General features: G+C 40.5%; 1 protein-coding gene across 3 annotated transcripts in view; it reads right to left on the bottom strand.

The window, feature by feature from the left end:
* Positions 1-403: 403 nt before the first annotated feature.
* EOGT (EGF domain specific O-linked N-acetylglucosamine transferase) overlaps positions 404-23,549 on the bottom strand; it is a 43,505-nt gene continuing 20,359 nt past the window's right edge. For all 3 annotated transcript variants that reach the window (XM_019984982.2, XM_019984981.2, XM_070776332.1), the window contains exons 9-17: positions 22,571-22,674; positions 16,687-16,779; positions 16,269-16,340; positions 14,674-14,760; positions 14,099-14,167; positions 10,819-10,880; positions 5,500-5,619; positions 3,225-3,327; positions 404-2,643 (exon numbers count right to left, since the gene is read on the bottom strand). In XM_019984982.2, coding sequence (XP_019840541.2) covers positions 2,497-2,643; positions 3,225-3,327; positions 5,500-5,619; positions 10,819-10,880; positions 14,099-14,167; positions 14,674-14,760; positions 16,269-16,340; positions 16,687-16,779; positions 22,571-22,674 — 857 coding nt within the window. In that variant the 3' untranslated portion in view covers positions 404-2,496. The remainder of the gene's footprint in view (positions 2,644-3,224; positions 3,328-5,499; positions 5,620-10,818; positions 10,881-14,098; positions 14,168-14,673; positions 14,761-16,268; positions 16,341-16,686; positions 16,780-22,570; positions 22,675-23,549) is intronic.

Raw genomic sequence — 23,549 nt, 5'->3', positions numbered from 1 at the left:
GCTTTTTTCTGTTCATCTCACTTCTGTATCCCCAGAACCTAGAGTAGAAATGTACACAGTAGTTGCACCATCAATATTTACCACATAATCTGGTATATAAATGTAGGACTATAGATGTGGAATCAGAAGCCATGTGATCTTTAGGGAGGTCCCCTAAACAGCATCTGACTTTTGTCACATTAAAAAATGGGAACAACTAAGTTGAGTTTATACAGATTATGCAATATACCATGAAAGCATCACATAATAAACTGCTAAATAATTATAAGGTACAACTTTTCCTTAAATTGAATTGTCAGTGACCTACTCAATTCATATAATCTGGAGTGACCAGATTGCACACACACAAAAAAAGGCAAACATCTGACATTCAGACACAGAAAATCCTGAAAATAGTCTGGTGTTCAAATAAAATATAAAAAGATTTATTCCAAAGCCATATCCCAAATGTACAAACAATGACATGCATCTCTTTCAAAGACTTAATAAAAAGAGCAGTCTTTACATTTAAAATTTTATAACAATTTGAAGACCTTCTTTTGCTTCTATCAAAAAGTCTGATAAAAGTGAATTACATAAAGTACCTAGCGTATTTTCTCATTTCTATAAAACGTACTGTTTCTTTGTGAAATATGCAAATGTAACATTTTATTATGAAATTGTTTTCAATGTCTAAAATTCTTGCTCATCTACAGAATCACATTGCCAAACACTTCTTAAAATGAGGTAAGAAGATAAATGCTGAAACCTTTTTTTTTCAGGCCATTTTTTTTTAGATGTTTCTGCCTCCCTGACTAAACATGCAACATAGCCCTGACAATTCCTTTCACGTGAATGATCTTCTCAGCGGTTACTCAGTATTTTGGACAAAGAACAGCAGCAACACCAATCATTTCAAAAGTCATGTTGTAAGTCTTTTTAAATATTGTAAAGGTCTCAAATCAAAGCTACTGCTACAGTGATTCATTAATTCATTTACAGATATTTTAATAAATATTCCTAAACTCTAGAAGATTGTTGATAATCCTTTAAAGCAGAAGTCAGCAAATGTGTTCTGTAAAGGTCCAGATAATAAACATTTTAGGATTCTCAGGTCACTTGTCTGCTGTATGTTCTTTTTTCTTTTAACTACTCTAAAACATAAAAAAAATTTTAGCTCTGCTGTACTTTGTTAATCCCTTACTTAAAAAAATAGAAGTTGCTAGTCTCTAAATGAGATTACTCAGTGTTAATAAAATGTAAACTTCACATTTTGCAATAAAATAAAACCGTGGTTTCCAACCACTAAATTGAAGGTTCATAAATAGTAAGAAGTGAATCTCACTGAGGGAGTAGGGGTGGCTGTCAGATACTTTTTAATCTATGACACTCTCTTATGGCTTCTTACTCATTTTGAACTGGCTAATTCACGTGTGTCTTTACCCTTTTTTGCCTTTACTTTTTTTATAGGGGAAAAAAAATCTCTACTTGTGGCTAACTTGAAGTTTGCAAAATCAAACACTGGAATAGTTTCATGCTAAAAGAGGTAGACGGATACACACAGGTATATGCACTTACAAATACGTGCACAATGAAACCACTGTTTCATACATAAATGCTCTCCACAGCTAAGAAAGAGCCGGTGGGAACCAGCTAGAAGATACATAAAACCGTTCTAAAGAATGTTCTCATTTGCTTTTATCATACGTGGTTGTTACACGTGGGGAAAACATGATTTGCATATGAAATATATGAATATGAATTCAGGAAACAGCATGATTTATTCAGGTTCTGGATGAATATAACCTGCCGTTGACTATAAGGATATAACAGAGAACTCGTTTGGACTCTGATAAGAATAAAATAGATCTATTTATAATACTGTTTGATCTATAACACAGTCCTATAGCTTGGTACTGAAAACCACAACTCTGTGTGTGTGTGTGTGTGTGTGTGCGCGCGCACGCATGTGTGCATGGGTGTGTTGCATGTTTTCCTTTCCAACTATGAACAGTAGTGTGTGTGTGTGCATTGCATGTTTTCCTGTCCAACTATGAACAGTGCTACGAACAAACTATGGCAAATAAATGAGTTGTGATTTTACTCAAACATATCATTATCAAGTTGGAAGCCTCTAAAATGATGATCTCATGGTATTCTACAAAAACACTTACAAATTCTAAAACTAAGAAAGTTGCAAACTTTGGCATCCCTAAGAAAAAAGCTCAATGATACCAGTGAGCCCAGGCCCAATTTTTGAACTATAAAAAGTAAAGTTTTCAGTGCAAAATAGTATCTTGATAAATAGCAATGACACAAAAATCAAACAAAACACTTAAAAGCTATAAAAGACATAAGTAATATCCTGAAGGCATTGTATTGGTATTTTTTTTTTTAAAAAACAAAAAGATGATTTGGGGCTAGGAGATAACAGGCTGTTTTACCTATTTAACTGTGAGGTGAGTCTGGGTGCAGGACTGCTCAAAAACTCCCTTTTGGCAAAAAGACTGAACAGATTTACAACTCATCATGTTTTTTCTTAAACGGCCACTTTGGGTGTTGCAATACATAATCTGCAGCCTGAAGGACAAGGTACATAAATTCTTCTACATCAAAAGAATAGTTGGTAAACTTTGGATGCTCCCCCAGAGTTGGGTGGTGGCCCTGCAAAAATAGCAAAAGACAAATTTGTAAGCTGTTAAGGATGTGATTTTCTGAACAAGAAGAAAATTATTTCACTTTGATCAAAGCAACTATTTTAATTTATGCTCTACATCAGAGGCTGGCAATTTTTTTCAGTAATAGGCCAGATAGCATGTACTTTCTTCAGCTCTGTGGACCACACAGTCTCCACCACAATTATTCAACACTGCCACTGGAGTACTCAAGGAGCCATAGAAAACATGTGAACAAAAGAGAAGGACTGTGTCCCAATAAAGCTTTATTTATAAAAATGAGTGGAGGGCCAGATATAGCCCACTGGTCTACAGTTTGCAGATCCCGTCTCTAAATAATTTAACAGATCTCTCTAGTCCCAAATTTCATGAAGGTCACTTTTCCACATAAAGACAGAGAATAATTAATTTCCCCTCTCCCACAAGTTTGCAAATATAAAAAATAACAACTTATGATTCCAGAGAACAGTTTTATCTTTGGATTGAAGTTTAAAGACAATTTGCAATTTAATTAGACACTTTAAGCCAATTAAAAAATAAAACAAGATGAGTTCTGTCATTGAACTTTACCTTATCTTGAGGAAAGACTTTGTTCTGCCTTCGCCAAGTGATGTAGTGGACACCTCTCAGCCTAGCCAGGTCCAGGTAACAACGTTCATCTCCACAGTTGTACCTAAGGACACAAGGACATCTGTACATGGGGCTTTGGCCTGGGATTTTTGACCAATCCACAGTTCTTTGGGGAAAAAAATTCACCTCCCAAATATGTTCTTGCAAAATATTGTATAAACAGTAAACAAGAAAGAGAGAGAGATTCATGTTCATAGCAGCAGCATTCACAATAGCCAAAAGGTGAAAAGAATCTGAATGTCTATCAACTGACAAATGGATAAATAAAACATGGTACATAACCATACAAGGAATTATGCTAATAAAAAGGAATGAGCACTGATCCACGCCCCAAAATGGATGAGCCTTGAAAACATGACACTAAGTGAAAGCAGCCAGTAAGAAAAAGCCCACGTACTGCATGATTCCACTTCTGTGCAATGTCCATAATGGTAAATCTACAGAGGCAGAAAGGAGATTAGTGGTTTCCAGGGGCTGGGAGAAAGATGGAATGAGAGTAACTGCTGAAGAGGACTGATTTTCCCTGAGGGGCAATGAAAATATTGTAAAATTGTGGTGGTGGTTGCAGAACTCTGTCAATATATTAAAAGCACTGAATTATATGATTTATATGAGTGAACTGTAGTATGGTAGATAAATAAAACTGGTTTATAGAAACACACACACACAAGAGTGAAACATTATTTTTTAAATATTTTCATAACTAAATCATCTTAACTTTCAAAAACCAGAACAGGATTAAAGAATGGAGGGGATTTTTATCAACAGGCCTGTGAACTTAATATTAACTCCTAATAACCCCAGCTTGTGCATATGAACATGGCCTTGGGGTGGGTGGGTAACACATTCTCCAAAAGAAACTGATCCCAGGACTGTTGACCTCCAAGGACTGAAATGTCTCAGTGACATTTCTTTTCTTCCTTCCTTTTCCTCTTTCCGCCCCTCTCTCTCAGGGAGAAAGGAAGAACTAAAACAGAACCCACAATTATCTAGCTATTTCTCTAACATACATATTTATTTTTAAAGGTTTTTCAGGGTGTTGAAAGTTCATGACAACTTTTTTTCTAAATAGTCTCTCATTTAAATGCCAAGTTATTTTTGAAATACGACCACAAAATCAAGGTATTTAGATGCAAGGGGAAGAATCCGTTAACAGTAATCACGGTTGGTATCCAGAGTAGAATTATTAAAGGAGAGAGGTCCATGTCTCCACAACCACCCACCGAGTTAGAGCAACGCTGTGGGAAAATTACTTTCACCTGAGGCCTCAGTCTCCTGTGTGTGTATATGGAATCAAACAGGCCCATGGAATTGTATGGTGCCTGTGAGCACCAGGCAAAGAGGGTGGCTTATGTTTTGGAGCTGTGTTCTTCACTAGAAGTACAGATACTCAAACCCTCTCTCTTTCATTTTAAGAGAAAACACACGACATAAAATTTGCCATCTTAACCATTTTAAGTGTAGAGTTCAGTAGTACATACAGCTCACTGTTATAACCAATCACCAGAACACTTTCATCATGCAAAAGTGAAACTCTGTCCTCATTAAACACTAAGTCCCCCTTCACCTCTCCCACCAGTTCGTGACACCCGCCCTTCTACTTTTTGTCTCTATGAATCTGACTTCTCTACATACCTCATGAAAGTGAAATCATACAGTATTCGTGCTTTTCAGAGTAACATTTCACTTAACATAATGTCCTCAAGGTTCATCCCTGTCACTGCACAAGACAGGATTTCTTTCTTTTGTAAGGCTGAATAGTATTCCACTGGGTACGTTTGTGTCTGCATCACATTTCATTTACCCGTTCCATAGTCAATGGACAATTGAGTTTCTTCCACCACTTGCCTAATAAGATAACACTGCCATGAACATGGGTATGCAACACACAGGTTCTCTTTTCACACAGTCACTACACTGATGGCAGGGAGAGGCTTTCAGTTGACAAGCACACAGGAATGCACTCAGAGGAAGGAAACCACAGATTCACATCTCCTGAATCCTGCTGAGATGGGGGAGGAAAGGGTTATTTGCTCGCTAAGGATGCTAATTGCAGTCTTCAAACTTTTAGGTCTTTTTTTCTTTTCTTTCTAGATGTATATATGATGTGACTTCTTTGTAATAATTAAGCCTTTTGAGGCTCTGAATGAAAGTCTCAGCAAGCAGAAAAAGCATTATCAGCTACCTCAATATTAAAGTGTCCCCAAATACTTACAGTTCAAACACCGCAGCCCAGTCTGGAAGGAAAAGCAAATGGGTAAGACCAGCTCCATGCATTCCAATAAATATGTCTGTGTTATGCGTGATTCTCAGCTGATCTAAAAACCCAAGTTCCCTGTGAACATAATGAACAACAAAAGAAAGGGGAGGAGAGGGAAAGTACTGAGTTGAGTAAGCTCACGATTCATGGTAACAACATTTATACAAGTGTCTTTCCCAGTTAAAAGTACATTTCTTCATGATATTTGCCAATTTCAAGCCTACTTCCATAACTAACAGCTTACTTAATAAATAAACATTTTTTCTAAGTTAAGCTTGCCTTCTTTAAAACTTGCATGTTCTTATTTTAGAAGGAAACTTTTATACCTGTCTTAAATGGAAGACTAATAACACATGACATAAAACTGTAAAAATGGGTATAATCAAGCTAAAAAACATTATTCCAAGGTAGGTAGGTAACACTACAAGGCAAAGCTCTGATCCCAAGGCTCACTCTTTTTTAAAAAAGTGGAATTAGCAAGCATTACAGTGATGTTATGATATATTTAGCAACCAACTGAAAACTATTTCCTTAAGATCATACAAGAACTTTTCAAAAATAAAACAAATTCTTGCTTGCATGATTTGAGTTATTCAATTGACATCTGTGCACCGCTAAAATTATCTCAGATACCATGAGGGCATTTTCCTGCCTGTGCAACAGATGAATCCACAATTTTATGCGTGCTGGTCTTTGAATTCAAGACACTGAAAGATGTGCAAACTTTGAAACGAAAGTAAGAGGCAAAAGGTCCACGAATCAAGGTAAATTGCAAGTGGTTAAACAGGAGATGATAAGAGTGAACATTGACAGTTTAGGAATCAGTGAACTAAAATGGACGGGAGTGGGAGAATTTAATTCAGATGACTATTATATCTACTACTGTGGGCAAGAATCCCTTAGAAGAAATGGAGAAGCCCTCAGAGTCAACAAAAGGGTCCGAAATGCAGTACTTGGGTATAATCTCAAAAACGACAAAGTGATCTCAGTTCATTTCCAAGGCAAACCATTCAGTATCACAGTAATCCAAGTTTATGCCCCAACCACTAATGCCGAAGAAGTTGAAATTGAATGGTTCTATCTAGACCTACAAGACCTTCTAGAACTAACACCCTAAACAGATGTCCTTTTTATCAGAAGGGACTGGAATGCAAAAGTAGGAAGTAAAGAGATACATGGAGTAACAAAATGAAGCAGGGCAAAGGCTAACAGACTTTTGCCAAGAGAAAGCAGTGGTCATAGCGAACACTCTCTTCTAATAACACAAGAGACGACTCCACACATGGACATCACCAGATGGGCAATATTGAAATCAGATTGATTATATTCCTTGCAACTGAAGATGGAGAAGCTCTATAGAGTCAGCAAAAACAAGACTGGGAGCTGACTATGGCTCAGATCATGAACTTCTTATTGCAAAATTCAGACTTAAATTGAAGAAAGTAGGGAAAACCACTAGACCATTCAGGTATGATCTAAATCAAATCCCTTATGATTATATACTGGAAGTGACAAATAGATTCAAGGGATTAGATCTGATAGACAGAGTCCCTGAAGAACTATGGACAGAGGTTCGTGACATTGTACAGGAGGCAGTGATGAAAACCATCCCCAAGAAAAAGAAATGCAAAAAGGCAAAATGGTTGCCTGAGGAGGCCTTACAAATAGTTGAGAAAAGAAGAGAGACAAAAGGCTAAGGAGAAAAGGAAAGAAACACCCATCTGAATGCAGAGTTCTAAAGAACAGCAGGGAGAGATAAGAAAGCCTTCCTAAGTGAACAGTCCAAAGAAATAGAGGAAAACAACAGAATAGGAGAGACTAGAGACCTCTTCAAAACAATGAGAGATACCAAGGGAACATTTCATGCAAAGATGGGCACAATTAAGGACAGAAATGGTATGGATCTAACAGAAGCAGAAGATATTGAGAAGAGGTGGCAAGAATACACAGAAGAACTGTACAAAAAAGATCTTCATGACCCAGATAACCACGATGGTGTGACCACTCACCTAGAGCCAGACATCCGGAATGTGCAGTCAAGTGGGCTTTAGGAAGCATCACTACAAAGCTAGTGGAGGTGATGGAATTCCAGCTGAGCTATTTCAAATCCTAAAAGATGATGCTGTGAAAGTGATGTACTCAATATGCCAGCGAATTTGGAAAACTAAGCAGTGGCCACAGGACTGGAAAAGGTCAGTTTTCATTCCAATCGCAAAGAAGGGCAATGCCAAAGAATGCTCAAACTACCGCACAATTGCACTCATCTCACACACTAGCAAAGTAATGCTCGAAATTCTCTTCAACAGTACATGAACCAAGAACTCCCAGATGTTCAAGCTGGATTTAGAAAGGCAGAAGAACCAGAGAACAAATTGCCAACATCTGTTGGATCATATAAAAAGCAAGAGAATTCCAGAAAAACATCTACCTCTGCTTTATTGGTTACACTGAAGTCTTTGACTGTGTGGATCACAACAAACTGTGAGAAATTCTTAAAGAGATGGGAATACCAAACCACCTTTTTCCTCCTGCAAAATCTGTATGCAGGTCAAAAGGCAACGGTTAGAACTGGACATGGAACAACAGACTGGCTCAAAACTGGGAAAGGAGTAGGTCAAGGCCATATATTGTCACCTTGCTTATTTAACTTATATGCAGAGTACCTCATGTGAAATGTCAGGTTGGATGAAGCACAAGCTGGAATCAAGATCTCTGGGAGAAATATCAATAATCTCAGATATGTAGACAACACAACCCTTATGGCAGAAAGCAAAGAGGAACTAAATAGCCTCTTGATTTGGCCACCTGATGCAAAGAGTTGCCTCACTGGAAAAAACCCCGCTGCTGGGAAAGACAGAAGGCAGGAGGAAAAGGGACACAGAGGACGAGATTGTTGGAATGCATCACTGACTCAATGGACATGAGTCTGAGCAGGCTCCAGGAGATGGTAAAGGACAGGGAGGTCCGGCGTGCTGCAGTCCATGGGGTCACAAAGAGTCTGACACCACTGAGTGACTGAACAACAAGAACAACAGCCAAAAAAGTTCACTGAAGTGAGGCTGGGAAGAAATGCTGGACAGAGTCTAATACTCTGATAAATAAAATAGAATCCAATCTCTGAGTCCCACCCACCCAAAGTGAAGAAAAATAAATGAACAAGATCTGTTTGCATCGAAGAAGGGGAAGCAACTTTCCTCTTCATCAGCTTCTCCTCTTTGAAGAGCTTCCTCTCAGGACGGAACAGAAATCCCGCACCTGCACGAGGGAAGGAAGACAAAGGCACCACGTGCGTCTCACACGAGGTACGTGTGCCTCAGTTTCCCCGGGACGCCCACTGACACTGAGGGGAACAAGGGGCACTTGTCCAGGGAACACATCTGTGACTGGTCATTTCTGGGAAATGCCTATCGACCAAAACTCACAAAGCTCAACTATTATGTTTCTATCGCGTCCCTCAGGTTGGCAAGGTCTGAATTTACTGTCACTAACCCTGGGCTCTCTTCTTGCCTCTGCACTTCCTCAGGTGGCAGTGAGGATTGCCATCATCGGGTTAGTGTCACCTGTCAGACAGAAATAGCTTCAGAAACTTCACAAGACTCTTGAAAGAGGAAGATGAGCCAGAGCAAGGAAAGCATTAAGAATACGTGTCAGTGCTCGCAGACTTAGATTAACGAACTTATGGCTGTTGGTGAGAAGGGACAGTTGGGAAGATCATGTATGGACGGTTATACTAAAATGGATAACCAACAAGGACCTACCATACAGCACATGGAACTCTGCTCAGTGTTATGTGGCACCACGGATAGGAGGGGAGTTTGGGGTAGAAGGATATATGTATATGTATGGCTGAGTCCCTTTGCTGTCCACCTGAAACTACCACAATATTGTTCATCGGTTCTACCCCAATACAAAATAAAAAGTTTAAACGTTGGGGGGAAAAAAGACTAAGTCTCAACAAACAGCTGCTGTTCTTGCAACTGCTATTTATTTGTACTTAGTGTCTGCTGTTGGGACATGGCCATGCTTCCTCCATAACTGTCTTCCTACTTTTAAGCCTAGTGATCCGTTCATGGCAGGTACCTGACAAAGACTTGTGTAAATGAACAAACGTGTAACGAATGAGGTGCTAAATGCCCAGGCTTACTAATAAGTTTAAACCGAACCATGTCAGGCACTGTATGTTGGTAAATGTGTACTTTTTAACACAGAAAAAAGCTGTTAAATGTGGAAAACAACACTATGACTGTGGGTGGGTGAACAGGAGAGAGAAAAGTTTTCATTTTCCTTTGGAACTTTTCTATACTGCTTGACTTTTTCAATCAAGAACATGTATCACTTTTATAGCCCTATAGTTTCTACATCAACAGGGGTTACGTAGACAGGGGTTACATAACATATAACATATGATATAGTATGTGTATCAACAGGGGCTACATAAATGGTAAATTCTATCTTTCTAACTTTTTACTTGTGTTAGAATTTTAAAGAAAATGTAAAAAAAAAATTTCTTTTTAATTTTTAGCCTCACCCCACAGCATGTGAGACCTTGGGTCCCCAGCCAGGGATCTAACCCATACCTCCAGCATTAGAAGGCAGAACCACTGGGGAAGTCCCCAAAATGTAAATATTTTATAAGATTTTTTTTTAAACCTCATACTGTTCAATGAACCTCAAATTATTTCCATATGACTAATCTTAGCCCAGAAGATGAAACCCAGCTGCTAACAGGGCAATTCAGATTTATGCCATTTTTTAAAATTTGGAAGTACTTGCTAGTTTTAAGATTTTTTTTTTTAATGTGGACCATTTTTAAAGTCTTTATTGAATTTGTTGCAATATTGCTTCTGCTTTATGTTTTGATTTTTGCGGGCCACAAGGCATGTAGGATTTAGCTCCCCAACCAGGGATTGAACCAGCAGCCCCTACATTAAAAGGTGAAGTCTTAACCACTGGACCGCCAGGGAAGTTCCCCAGTTGCTGACTTTAGAAATTCAGAAATTTCAAATGAAAATAGGATTCATCACTTCTCTTTAAAAAGGGATAGTGTGGCAACATCAGGCCTGTCATAGCGGAAGAACTTCCGCCCACTAGACTTGGCGTCCTCACCTGCCCACTTCATTCACTGATGGTATCTGCTTGTCCCTTCCAGATCCACAGTGCCAACACCTCCCATTCACAAAGCCCTCCCTCCTCTCCCCGCCAAAGGATGAGGAGGCTCCTCCTTCATCCAAGCCAAAGAGGACAGGATCTGCCCAAGACTGGATTATTACTTACTTATACTTATAATCAACAATCTGGACCTCAAATGTAGATACTGTTTTCAGTGCATTTACAAGCTGGGGGAAAAAAGAAATATATTTAGAATTTCTTTTCCTTCCTTCTCTTCAGTTTTATTTACCTTGAAGTCCTCAAATTTCTTATTTTTCATGTAAAGTTATGTTTCAAGTATTAAATCCCCTTTATATTTTCATACACATATGTTTCAGTTTTAAACCTTAACTGAGTTCAAGTGCAGGCTCCACCTCTGCATTTTAGGGAGGAACATACCACCTTCCTAAAATTGCTCTGCACTGGGCTGCTATGAGGATGAAAGGAGAAAATTCATAAAAGCAAAGGGCTTGTCATAGACACACGTGAAATGTTACCTTTTAGCTACCGTTATTCTAATAGTTAGTCCCTCAACTTTCAATCTGTATTCACTGGGCACCGACTTTGTTTCAGAATTTTCTTCCTACCCAATATATCATTTCAGACAAACACCTAGTGCTTTGGAACCTCATCCACCAAAAATACTAAACTCCTGGCAGAAAAAAATTTCAACATCTCTACATAGAAAAACAACTATACTTTTAGCAAAGAGAAAACAACTAAGCTCGATTAATTCATCATCACATCAAAAGCATCGCCATGGTTCTCTAGGTCCCTCACAAATAAGCCATCTTAACCCAATACCTCGGATCACTGCTTTTCAGAAGCATTTTGTATTTGTATCCTGCCTTCTCATGTGTACACTCTGATTGCAACAACAACAGGTACAGAAGCATCACTGACTCTGCACTGAAATCATGCTGGCATTTCCAAGTGCTTTAGGTATATGTCACTTCCTGCTCACAAATACCATACCAAGGAAGTATTATATTATACCCATTTCATAAATGATGTACTGAAGTCTTAGAGAAGGTAAACAACTTTCCCAGGATCTCCCGTATAGCAAGTGGCAGGGCCAAAACTAAATCTAGGTCATCTGACCCCAGAACCTGCGTTCTTCGCTAGTGCACTTCCAGTCTATCGCTTATAAAAAGCAACCAGCAGTGGCCCAAATCCAATCCCATCCCCCATCACACACTCACAGAGTTATAAAGTAGAAGTTTCTCTCAGTGGCCAGTCCCTGGACGCCCACAGATACACTGTTTATAGCAAGTAATTGAAGGAGTGAGGAGAGATTAGAATTCCACTTTCCAGGGGAGAATTAATCAGAGGGCATGAGCCCCTGTCTTATAATGAGATGGGCCTACTTAAAAGGAGTCACATGTCTCCAAGGATCCCGAAGGAAGTGTGCTTTTTTCCATGATTTCTAGTCAGACCAGAGACATGGCCATATCCCTTCCGGAATGATTGCTCTAACCTTGAGTCTGGGCAAGACTGCATGAACCATCATTTAAAGAGGGTATCTAGGTTTTGTTATCTATTCACGAGTCAAGGAAAAGGGAAAAGTGCTTTCTTCTCTGCCTGGGAGTTCAGGGACACCAATTCTGGGAGCAAAGCAACCAGTTGGGCACACGATGGCTTGGGGTTGGAGCTAAATGACCAAATCCTGCCTTAGGGCAAGAGCATCCAGGCAACCTGCGGGGCTGGATGTGAGAACGTGGAGGGCTGCAGAGCAGCACCCACTGGTGGCACCTTTCCACTGGACTTTGCTCCAGCAGTTGACCGACGGACAGGGAAGGAAAGTGGTTAGCCTCCGCCCCCATGAAGCTGGGTTACAGCTATGGAGTGTTCTCTGCCTATGAAGTAGGCTCCCTTCCCTCCCCCACCCCGCCCCGTTACTCTGCTCACCAGCTGGGTGAACTTGGGCATGTTTTTTTAACCTCCAAGGTTCAGTGTTCTCGTTTAGAATGGAGAACAATAATAAAACACTGATATTATTGGTCTGCTTGGAGAGTTGAAGGACAGGCAGAGGGAACACATGCTTGGCACATACTTGCATCCAAAACGTGCTACCTTTCCAATAAGTACTACTCATCTGCCTACTAATGACGCATCTCATCTGTCCACCCCTCAGTGCATTACTTGATACATTTTTATTTCCAGGTCTTTAAAACATACATACACACGCTGTTCATTTCTTCCATCCACAGAGCTTACAATCGATGCCTCATCACACCATATGTTCATGTCCTCCATAATCCATATGTGTCTCAAAAAGAGATGCTAATTACACAATTTGGATCAGCCTCTTAGGCATCCAAATTAACTTGTGCCAAACATTTTACCCATCAAAAGCTGCCCCCAAATTCCCTCCCATCTCAAGTCCACTGAAGTGCTTAGGCTAACAGTCCAGGAGTTCATGCCTGATCCTCACTACCTCTCCTGGCCTCACCGAGGCTATAACTTTACACTCCCACACGCAGTGTCATAGGCCCTATCTCCAAGATATATCCCGAAACCATTTATCTTGTCATTCCCTCCTGTCCTCCCCTTCATCTAAGCTCTTATCGGAGCAACAGCTCTTAATCAATCTCCCTGATTCTATTCTTGCAGCCAGAGTGATTTACAAATAAATAAAGAAGTCAGTTTCATGCCTCTCTATTTGCTACTATGACAAATTACTACACACTTATCATCTTAAAACAACACAATTTATCCTCTTACAGTTCTGTAGCACAGAAATTTGACACACAGAGACAGAAGTCTCAGTGGGATGAAATCAGGGTGTACACAGTGCTGCACTCCTTGTGGAATCTCTAGGGGACAATCCTTGTCTTTTCCAGACATCTAGAAACCTTACTATTGCAAGCACATTGCCCTGTGCTGCTGTTGCAGGGAGCCTTCCATTGCAATCTTGTTGAAATTAAGTATAAGTTATGAATTGACATTGTTGAAATGAGTCGGGAAGCATAAAAGGGGAACAATTTCTAAGATACCCATGAAAAGGATAAGGACTTTTCCAACTTCATCTGCTGCTGGAGGCCACAGTCTTGCTACACTCCATCTACCATCTGCCCAAAGATATTCGCTCAGCTGCTAGTTTGTCCAGAGACAAAACGCCTGGCAATCCATGGCAGCAAAGGCAGGACTCGGGCAGTTTTGTCTCTGTTTCCACTCTCAGTTAGTGCAGAGGAACGTCTATAGTAAGGCAGGGCTCATTTAGTAATGTCTGGCTTGATGATTTCCAGTAGAAATCTAATAAATGAACTGGGTGCAGCCATCAAAATATTCTAAAAGCTAATAATTCCAAACCAAAGCATTTAGTAGGATATGAAAAAAAAAGCACATTACTCATAGGAAGTTAAATTCAATATGTCACTATTAAAAATGCCTACCAAAAACTGACCTCATTTTGGTTCAGTATTTTCCGATACTCTGTGCTCCGTGCGAGAATGGTCACTCGAATTTTTCCACCCTGTGAAAAAGGCAAAATATTGCTGTGTATGCCTGGACAGACAAATAAATAAAACTTAAAATGGGATTTTCACCAAGAGATAAAACTCAATAAGGACATCTTTATGGGACTTTTTGTTTTCCTTTTAGCCTGATTTCTTCACAGTTCTCCCAGGGGATAAAAATGTACTCACTTTAGCCACAGAAGGCAAAATGCATTCATTACACTACTTCTGTTTGGGTATATTTGGGGGCAGAGGATATGTGGGCTGGGTGAGAGCTTGGGAGAGGAAGGGAAGAGATAGGGAAAGGAAAAGGAAAAAAAAAGTACATTCTTCCACTATCTCTTAGTTTATCAAAATTTCCTAGGTTATTGACATCTGATTTCAAATTACTCCAGGTCAGAATTTCTGGTTAATCCAGAAAACACTGTCTGCTGATGATCTCCTTTTTCTGTAAAGATGATATTGACTTTTATCAGGGGGTGAAAAGTCGAGCCTACCTCAGAAACCATAACGCAGCCATTACCTTGGGACCCTCTTGTGTGATGTTCAGTCTATGCAGTACATGCTGGGAAAATGCCCTGAATAACCCGGTATTTTGACACCCAGAAATCTACAATAAAAAACAATATTTCCTATTACAATGAGTAATTTCTGCATTGCTATTTAAGATGTTCTCAAGTTATACATAAGTACTATCTTAATGGCCATCATCAAAAAATCTACAAACAATAAATGCTGGAGAGGACATGGAGAAAACGAGGCCCTCCTACACTGTTGGTGAGAATGTAAACTGATACAGTCATTATGGAAAACAGTATGAAGAGTCCTTGAAAAACTAGCAATAAATCTATCATCAGTTCAGTTCAGTTGCTCAGTCCAACTCTTTGCCACCCCATGGACTGCAGCATGCCAGGCTTCCCTGTCCATCAGCAACTCCCAGAGCTTGCTCAAACTCATGTCCATCAAGTCAGTAATGCCATCCAACCATCTCATCCTCCATCATCCCCTTCTCCTACTGCCTTCAATCTTTCCCAGCATCGGGTCTTTTCAAATAAATCAGTTCTTTGCATCAAGTAGCCAAAGTATTGGAGCTTCAGCATCAATTCTTTCAAAGAATATTCGCCCATTCCAGTCCATTTTAGTTCACTGATTTCTAAAATGTTAATGTTCACTCTTGCCATCTCCTTTTTGACCGCTTATAATTTACCATCGATTCATGGACCTAACATTCCAGGTTCCTATGCAATATTGCTCTTTACAGCATCAGAATTTACTTCCATCACCAGTCCGGGTCTAGGTCATCTACCATATGACCTAGCAATCCCACTACTGGGCATATACCCTGAGAAAACCACAATTCTAAGACACATATACCCAATGTTCACGGTGGCAATATTTATAATAGCCAAAGCACGGAAGCAATCTAGATGTCCATCAACAAATGAATGGATAAAGATGTGGTACCTACATACAATGGAATGAAAAGGAATGCATTTGAGTCAGCTGTAGTAAGGTAGATGAATCTAGAGCCTCTTATACAGAATGAAGTCAGTCAGAAAAACAAGTATTATATATTAACGGATATATGGAATCTAGGAAAATGGTACTGATGAACCTAGCAGAGAATGGACTTGCAGACATACCAGGGGAAGGTGAGAGTGGTATGAACTGGGAAAGCAGCAATAACATACATTCACTATCACGTGTAAAACAGACAGACAGTGGGAAGTTGCTACATAACACAGGGAGCCCAGTCTGGCACTCTGTGATGACCTAGAAGGGTGGGATAAGGGGAGGGCAGGGAGGCTCAAAAGGGAGGGGATGTGTATATGTGTGTGTGTGTGTGTGTGTGTGTATATATATATATATATACATAAAACTATGTGTGTGTGTGTATGTGCATATATATATATATATAAAACTATGTGTGTGTGTATGTGCATATATATATATAATTATGACTGATTCACATTGTTGTGTGGCAAAAACCAATACAACATTGTAAAGCAAATTTCCACCAATTAAAAAAAATTTAATTTTTTCTTTTAAATGTTATCTTAAAATCCACCAAGAATCAATTCTCTGGATATGACTGTCAACCACAGATGACATGCTTACCAGAGGGGTGTTATAGAATAGCCCGTATCTCATCCGGGGAAGTAAGGAAAAAATAGCTTCTTTAAAACATACCTAAGAATGGAGATATTTTAAAAGGTAAGAGAATTACAATCTGCATCCTTCACACCAAAACAGCAATTTTTTTATAGAAAAAATTAATCTCTATTTTGCATTAAAATATTTTGATTAGCTAATTATTTCAATCAAATGGCATTCGTATTTTCAGAAAAGTTATGGGGAAAAGTTTTTAAAAGCTACGTGGTTAAAATAATCATGACAATTCTAGTTATTACAAAGAAACTAAGGAGTTAGAAATCAATGATAATAGCTCATAGAAACCCAGATTAAATATTCATTTGATGAGTGAGTCATTGATAATGACAGTTATTTACAGGCATTTCAGTAAAGCTTCCAGTACCCTTTTGGCGTCATAAGTTTTCAAATGTATAACATCATAATCAGTAAATGCTTTCCACGTGTCGGAGAACAGGTCACCATATCCATAGGAGCTCTGAAAGTGGAAACAAAGTAAGTTAGGGAATGTGGCTAAACCTGGCTTTTCAAAAACATCAGAAAACACTTGAATTAGCTTGTTAGTGAACCAACAACCTGAAACACAGTTCATAAAACCCATAGAAGAAAAATGAATTTTCATCTTGGGCCTGAGCAAGTCCCTAATTTGATGGAATAGCATCAGAAATAATCATCACAATTATAATCTCAGTCTGCTAAAAATGTTTTGTTTTCCTACCCTAGCCCTTTTTATTCTCATGTCCTTAAAACTGGAATCATTGTGCGGTTTTTTTCCTGTGAATTTTCTATCCAAACCACACAACACATAGACACATTACCTTTTGTCCACACCAGAACATGCACAGGGAGCAAAACTCATCAGAGCAGACAGAATGCACTTTTGGAAAGAAATCTGAGCGCTTATGGAATCTAGAAACATGGTACTGATGATCCTATTTACAGAGAAGAAAAGGAGATGCAGATGTACAGGCAGGACTGGTAGGCACAGAGGGGGAAGGAGAGGGTAGGACAAATTGAAGAAGGAGCACTGACATATATTACGCACTATCATATGTAAAACATTACCTAGTGGGAAGCCGCTATACACAGGGAGCCTAGCCTGGCACTCTGTGATGACCGAGATGGGTGGGATGTCAGGGAGACGGAGGCTCAAGAGGGAGAGGACACACACACACACACACACACACACACACACACACACAGTTATTACTGATTCATGTTAACATATGGCAGAGACCACCACAACATTGTAAAGCAATTATCCTCCAAGGAAAAAAAAATCTGAGAGTAAGAAAATGCTTTGAAAGTTTTAACATTAAAAATATAATGTTAAAAAATATATATAATGTTAGTAACTCTAGGAAATGATCTCCCTATTGATTAATGAGTAATATTTGATAATTCCCTTTGACATTAATCAGAGTAATGGCAATAGTATCTTGCATACTTCCTACATCCCAGGCACTGTTTTAAGAACTTGACATTATTAACACATTAAACCACTGCACTAACTTCATGAGTGAGGGAATACCATTATCCCTATTTTACAGATGAGGAAACTGAGACAAAGTTAAAGTAATCTACCTGAACTGTAGAGCTGCTGGGTTTACAGAGCTGGGATTAAATCCAGTCTATTTGGTTCCAGACTCCATACGTGTAACCTGTATATGGCAGAACTAATTCTTTCTGGACACTTACCAAATGCATTTCATTTTTGAAAAGTAGAAATTAATTACTACTCCATCAGCTGAAGGAAGTAGATCAATTTATATAAAAATGGTAGAATTTAGATGGAAAAACTCAGCCAAAAGAAATAGGAAATACACACTGTAGGGTTACATTCAAGGTCTCCAGCTGGTTACACATGATATTCATTATGTCCATGTCTTTTTATCTTTACAGCATTCTTTTTTTTTCAGATTTTGAAAATTTTATATTGCACATATTAGAGTCATTTCAAAGGTATTGAGAACTGTTAGATGTGAAGATAAAAAATAAAAATTCTTTGCTTCAGTGGGTCTCCAGTGCTGTTCTAATAAAGGCCCTTCTCAACACCATCAAAAATTACATGTTCCTGTTTTGGTTCAATAATAAATAAAGGGTAATTAAAGAAGTGATTCTAGGCAGTTTCCTGAGATAAAATACTTGTGATGAAATAAGTAAAATTTAATAATAAAATACAGTGATCCTGACTGGTCCCTTTTCAGAGATGGCATGTGTTATTCAGTAGTAACCACCTCGAGAAGCTTCTTTTTCCACATCCCTCAAATTCAAATGATTTGCCACAGAGGAAGGAGGGACTTTTCCAGTCTTATGTTGAAGAATATTTGTACAGTCTTAAGATGACATAAAATTTCCTCCTGTGTATATCTCAAATGTAAGACAATCTATGACTTAGAAATTCCCCTTTTAAGAATCTGCCCTTCAGAAATTCTAGGATGACTGTGTAAAGATACATGTATATGAAAAAGATGTTCAGGACAGAATTTCTGTAAAGAGCAAAGAACTGGAAACAAATTAAATGTGTTCAGAGTAGGGGCAGAGGGAAATACATGCACTAAGGCATTTCTGGTGGCTCAGGCAGTAAAGAATCCACCCACAATGCGGGAGATCCAGGTTCGATCCCTGGGTTGGGAAGATCTCCCCTGGAGGAGGGCATGGCAACCCACTTCAGTATTCTTGCCTGGAGAATCCCATGGACAGAGGAGCCTGGTGGGCTACAATCCATGGGGTCGAAGAGTCAAGACTCGACTGAGTGATTTCACATTATATATATATGCTGCTGCTGCTGCTGCTGCTAAGTCACTTCAGTCATGTCCGACTCTGTGTGACCCCATAGACAGCCTCTTAGGAGGCTCCCCTGTCCCTGGGATTCTCCAGGCAAGAACACTGGAATGGGTTGCCATTTCCTTCTCCAATGCATGAAAGTGAAAAGTGGAAGTGAAGTCGCTCAGTCGTGTCCGACTCTTAGCGACCCCGTGGACTGCAGCCTACCAGGCTCCTCCGTCCATGGGATTTTCCAGGCAAGAGGACTGGAGTGGGGTGCCATTGCCTTCTCCATTATATATATATATACATCCTAATGTAAGTCCTTGTATAAGTGTTGTATAAAGATGTGTTTACATTTATTAAAATAAAGTCTTGCAATGGATTCTCACATATGCTAACCACAATTAACCTTCAAAGGAAATGGAATTCGAGGAGATAAGGGAAACTTAAAAAAAAAAAAAAAAAACTTTATATATTTCTGGGTTCACTGAACTCATTATAACTTGGTCTTAGTTGTATAATTAAAAATAGTAATAATAAAGCTCTAGTACACTTCTCAGCACAAGGAAAGGCGGAAAGCCTGCAGTAAGCCCCCTGGTGCTCCTTGTGTAAGAGCAATCCTGCCAGAAATGCGTCTGCAGGAGTGACCCGGGTGCATGGCTCCAGGTCAGCAGTTACACTGCCAAGCTCTGTGCAGGTGAGACAGGCGGCCTCAGACGCTTCCTTGTGGGCAAAGTCTGTAAACTGATCTGAAGTGCAGATCACCACCAGCTCCCAACTCCTCCTCGGGGCACATAGCTTGTCCAGGGCCACAAAGACTGATTCCAGAACAACACCATCCACCGCAGCGGGGTTCAACTCATGTCAGCCTAGGGTGGCAGAGCTGCTTCCCTCAAGGCCTTCCCAGCAAGAGAGAACCAGGTGGCAGCCACAGGACACCTCACCACCACTCCCAACCTCCCTACAGGTCTCTGGGGGCCTCCAGCAAAAGAGAACCAGGTGGCAGCCACGGGACACCTCATCCCACCCACATCCTCCCTACAGGCTTCTGGGGGTCTCGATTCTGACACAACCTGGTACTTGCCTGTCCTGAGACCCTGACTCAGCCACGAGCAAAGCCCTCTCTGACCAAGAAAACAGGTTCTAAATGGATCACAGAGAGGAGCAGAGGAAGGAGGTCACATCAGGGCGGCCAACTTGCTCGACTAAATGCACTCTGTGAGTACAGGGCAGTCGAGGTCAGGCTGCACAAACATCATGTGTCCCATTAACTGAGTAACTGGGGAGCCCCAAGGTGGCCATGCACCTTATTCACTCCACCCCAGCAGGCGTAGAGAAGGGGAGAGGCTGTAGACGCTGGCTCAGTTTAGTTTACTCCACTAGAGGAAGACACAGAAAAGCATGCAACGAGATACAAGGAAGCTTCTGGAAAACTTTCCGTCAACTTAACAAGATCTTCAGGGAAGTACAGGGAGACGAGGAAGCACTGTGGTTGCAAGGCACAGGTCTGGGGACGACTGCTTAGATGGGAACCCTGACTCCACCCCTTACCGACTGTGTTGTCTTAGAAATACTACCACCTCAGCTTCCTCATCTCTAAAATAAACAAATAAAAACCCTGGCCCACGAGAGTTGTGAGCATTATGAGAACATCAGATGCAAATGAAAAATAAAAAAACCACAACAACCCTGAGTTAATCATTCAGAGCTACAGGGAGTCTGTGCATGGGACCTAGAAACCACAACCATATACAAAAAGAGGAAACAAAGGGACAGCAGATCCCTTTGCTCAGAAAAACATTTCTAAGAAATAGAACTGTGTGGCAGCAAAACTGAAACACAAGAGGGAAGTGAAAACACATACAAAAAAGGAAAGCAAAAAGTGACCATTAAGTTGCTGAAAATGTTAGAAACAGTTCTCATCAGGCTTGAAATCAAACTATAGGGCTAGGGAGCCATGATGATGAAACCTCTCATCACAGCTCTGCTACCAGCCCCCTATCAGCAAAGAAAGTGTTAGCAAAACAGTTCCCCTTCTGCAAGACAACCTGACCTCAGTTCACAGTGCAGCTCTGCCCTCTGGAACTGGACAGCATGCCTCCACCGTGTGCTAGGGGCCATGGCTTGTGATTCTAAGACATCTGATGGGTACACTGAGTGTGGAGGCGACAGAGCTCAAGGACTCCTGTAACTGGCTTGCCTCTCAGGATCCTGGTGGCGTGGCCAATGCAGTTGTTTCAGAAGATCCTGGCCCTGGGGGACCTGTACCTGTGCCAGGGGGAATCACGTCTCCCTGCACCTGACCTGTGCTGTACAGGCTGCAAGGAGTCCTGAGAAGCAGTGCCTAATGCTGCCCTGCCAGCAAGCTGTATTTCCCCTGAACCATCCTTCTCAACAGACTTGGGGTAAGAGGGGGGCCTGTGAGCGTCCTGAGCATTGGAGCGTCTGGGTGAACCTGAGGTGACTTCTCGGTGGGTGTTCCCACTTCCCAGGTTAGGCAGCCTCTCGCATGCACACTATATACCATGTGTTCTCCAGCCCACTGTCATGGTTACCATTCAGAGCACATGTGCTGTGGATCAGGCGCTAGGACTGTTTGCACATGATATGCTTTATCCTCAAAACGACACTGAGGTAGATACTGTAATTCTCCCACTTTACAGGTGAGAGTACCAGGCAACTTTGGGATGACCTTGCCCAGTGGAAGGGCCAGCTATAGGAAAAAAAACAAGTGATAGGCAGGCAAAGAAAGAGAAGAGGGAAGAAAAGATGCACTAAAAACAAGCCCAGAGCAGCTGTGATTCAACACGTGTAGCTACATGCAGGCCTAACACTCAGATACATGCGGCGCAACCTGGCGTGCAGCAGGAAGCAACAGGGAAGGTGCAGTGAAGCAAAACAGATGTTGATCACCAGAGGCCAGCCTGTGAACAGAGGCAGGCTCTCCCCATCCAGGGACCACAATGTAATGAACGATGATCTTTTATGCTCGTCTCAGAGGCACTCTGAGCTCGACCTCCTCAAAGCATGGCAAGCAAGCTTCTACAACCTCATTCTAAACTTCAAAAACATGTGCATCTTCCCATATGTATTGAGATTGTGGTTCACTCACTCAGTCATGTCTGACTCTTTTGTGACCTTAAGGACTGTAGTCTGCCAGGATCCTCTGTCTATGGGATTCTCCAGGCAAGAATACTGGAGTGGGCTGTCATTCCCTCCTCCAGGGGATCTTCCTGACCCAGGGATCAAACCCACATCTGCATTAGAAGGCAGATTCTTTATCACTGACCCACCAGGGACGCCCAGCCATATGTATACCTACAACGTAAATTCATCCACACAGACGCATTCACACCATCTGCACATGCATGAATATGTGTGTGTACATGTGTACATGTAAGTGTGTGCATCTTAGAAAATTCTATTACATAAGATCAGAGTCAAACTGGTACTGAGCAAGGTAAAGACAGCACTGAAGCAGAAAGCCAGTGCTTACTTACCGTGTCCCACATCACAACATACACGTCTGTGCTAAAGGAATTGTTAACGTGCTGGGTGATGTAAAGATTGATGAAATCACAGAAGTGGTGATACATGTTAACACCTAGGATTGAAAGAAAAAAAGAAATTCATGTCCATTAACCCCCAAAAAAATGATTACACAATTTTTATTCTACCCAATCTACTTACAGTATGGTAGACTTTTAGCTGAAATGAATCAGTGGAAAATTAACAATTTTCTAAACATAAAATGATCATACACAAGTTGTCCTCAGTTGACTGATTATGCTCAAACATTCATTTTCAAATCAATCATGTGAAATTAGGAATGCCTTTTCCTTGCTGCTGCTGCTAAGTCACTTCAGTCGTGTCCGACTCAATGTGACCCCATAGACGGCAGCCCACCAGGCTCCCCCGTCCCTGGGATTCTCCAGGCAAGAACACTGGAGTGGGTTGCCATTTCCTTCTCCAATGCATGAAAGTGAAAAAATAAAGTGAAGTCACTCAGTCGTGTCCGACTCCTAGCGACCCCATGGACTGCAGCCCACCAGGCCCCTCTGTCCATGGGATTTTCCAGGCAAGAGTACTGGAGTGGGGTGCCATTGCCTTCTCCAGCCTTTTCCTTACACACTAAGGAATATATGATGATTAAGTTCCCAGAAAAAGTAACAGAAGCTTATTTAAATCAACATGAGAACTATAGAGCCATTAAGACTAATCACTATTTTTATGGTCTTTTATTTTAAAAAAATTTTTTAGATCAATCGACACCTGCTCATGATGGTACCGGCAATGATGGCAACTATTAACATTTTGGTATTTTTCATTCCTGTCTCTTTTTCTCCTTTTAATCACTACTTATAATATTGCTTCTTGGGAAAACAGTAACCAGTTACCATTTAAAGAGCTGAAATCTCATGTCCTAATTAAAAGTGTAAGAACTCTGGACTCAGAAGAAGAAGTTGAATTATGAGCAAC

This window comes from Bos indicus, chromosome 22, assembly GCF_029378745.1.
Source record: "Bos indicus isolate NIAB-ARS_2022 breed Sahiwal x Tharparkar chromosome 22, NIAB-ARS_B.indTharparkar_mat_pri_1.0, whole genome shotgun sequence".
Taxonomy (NCBI): Eukaryota; Metazoa; Chordata; class Mammalia; order Artiodactyla; family Bovidae; genus Bos; species Bos indicus.
Note: the sequence above shows the minus strand (reverse complement) of the source record. Positions and strands in the feature narration are given on the sequence as shown.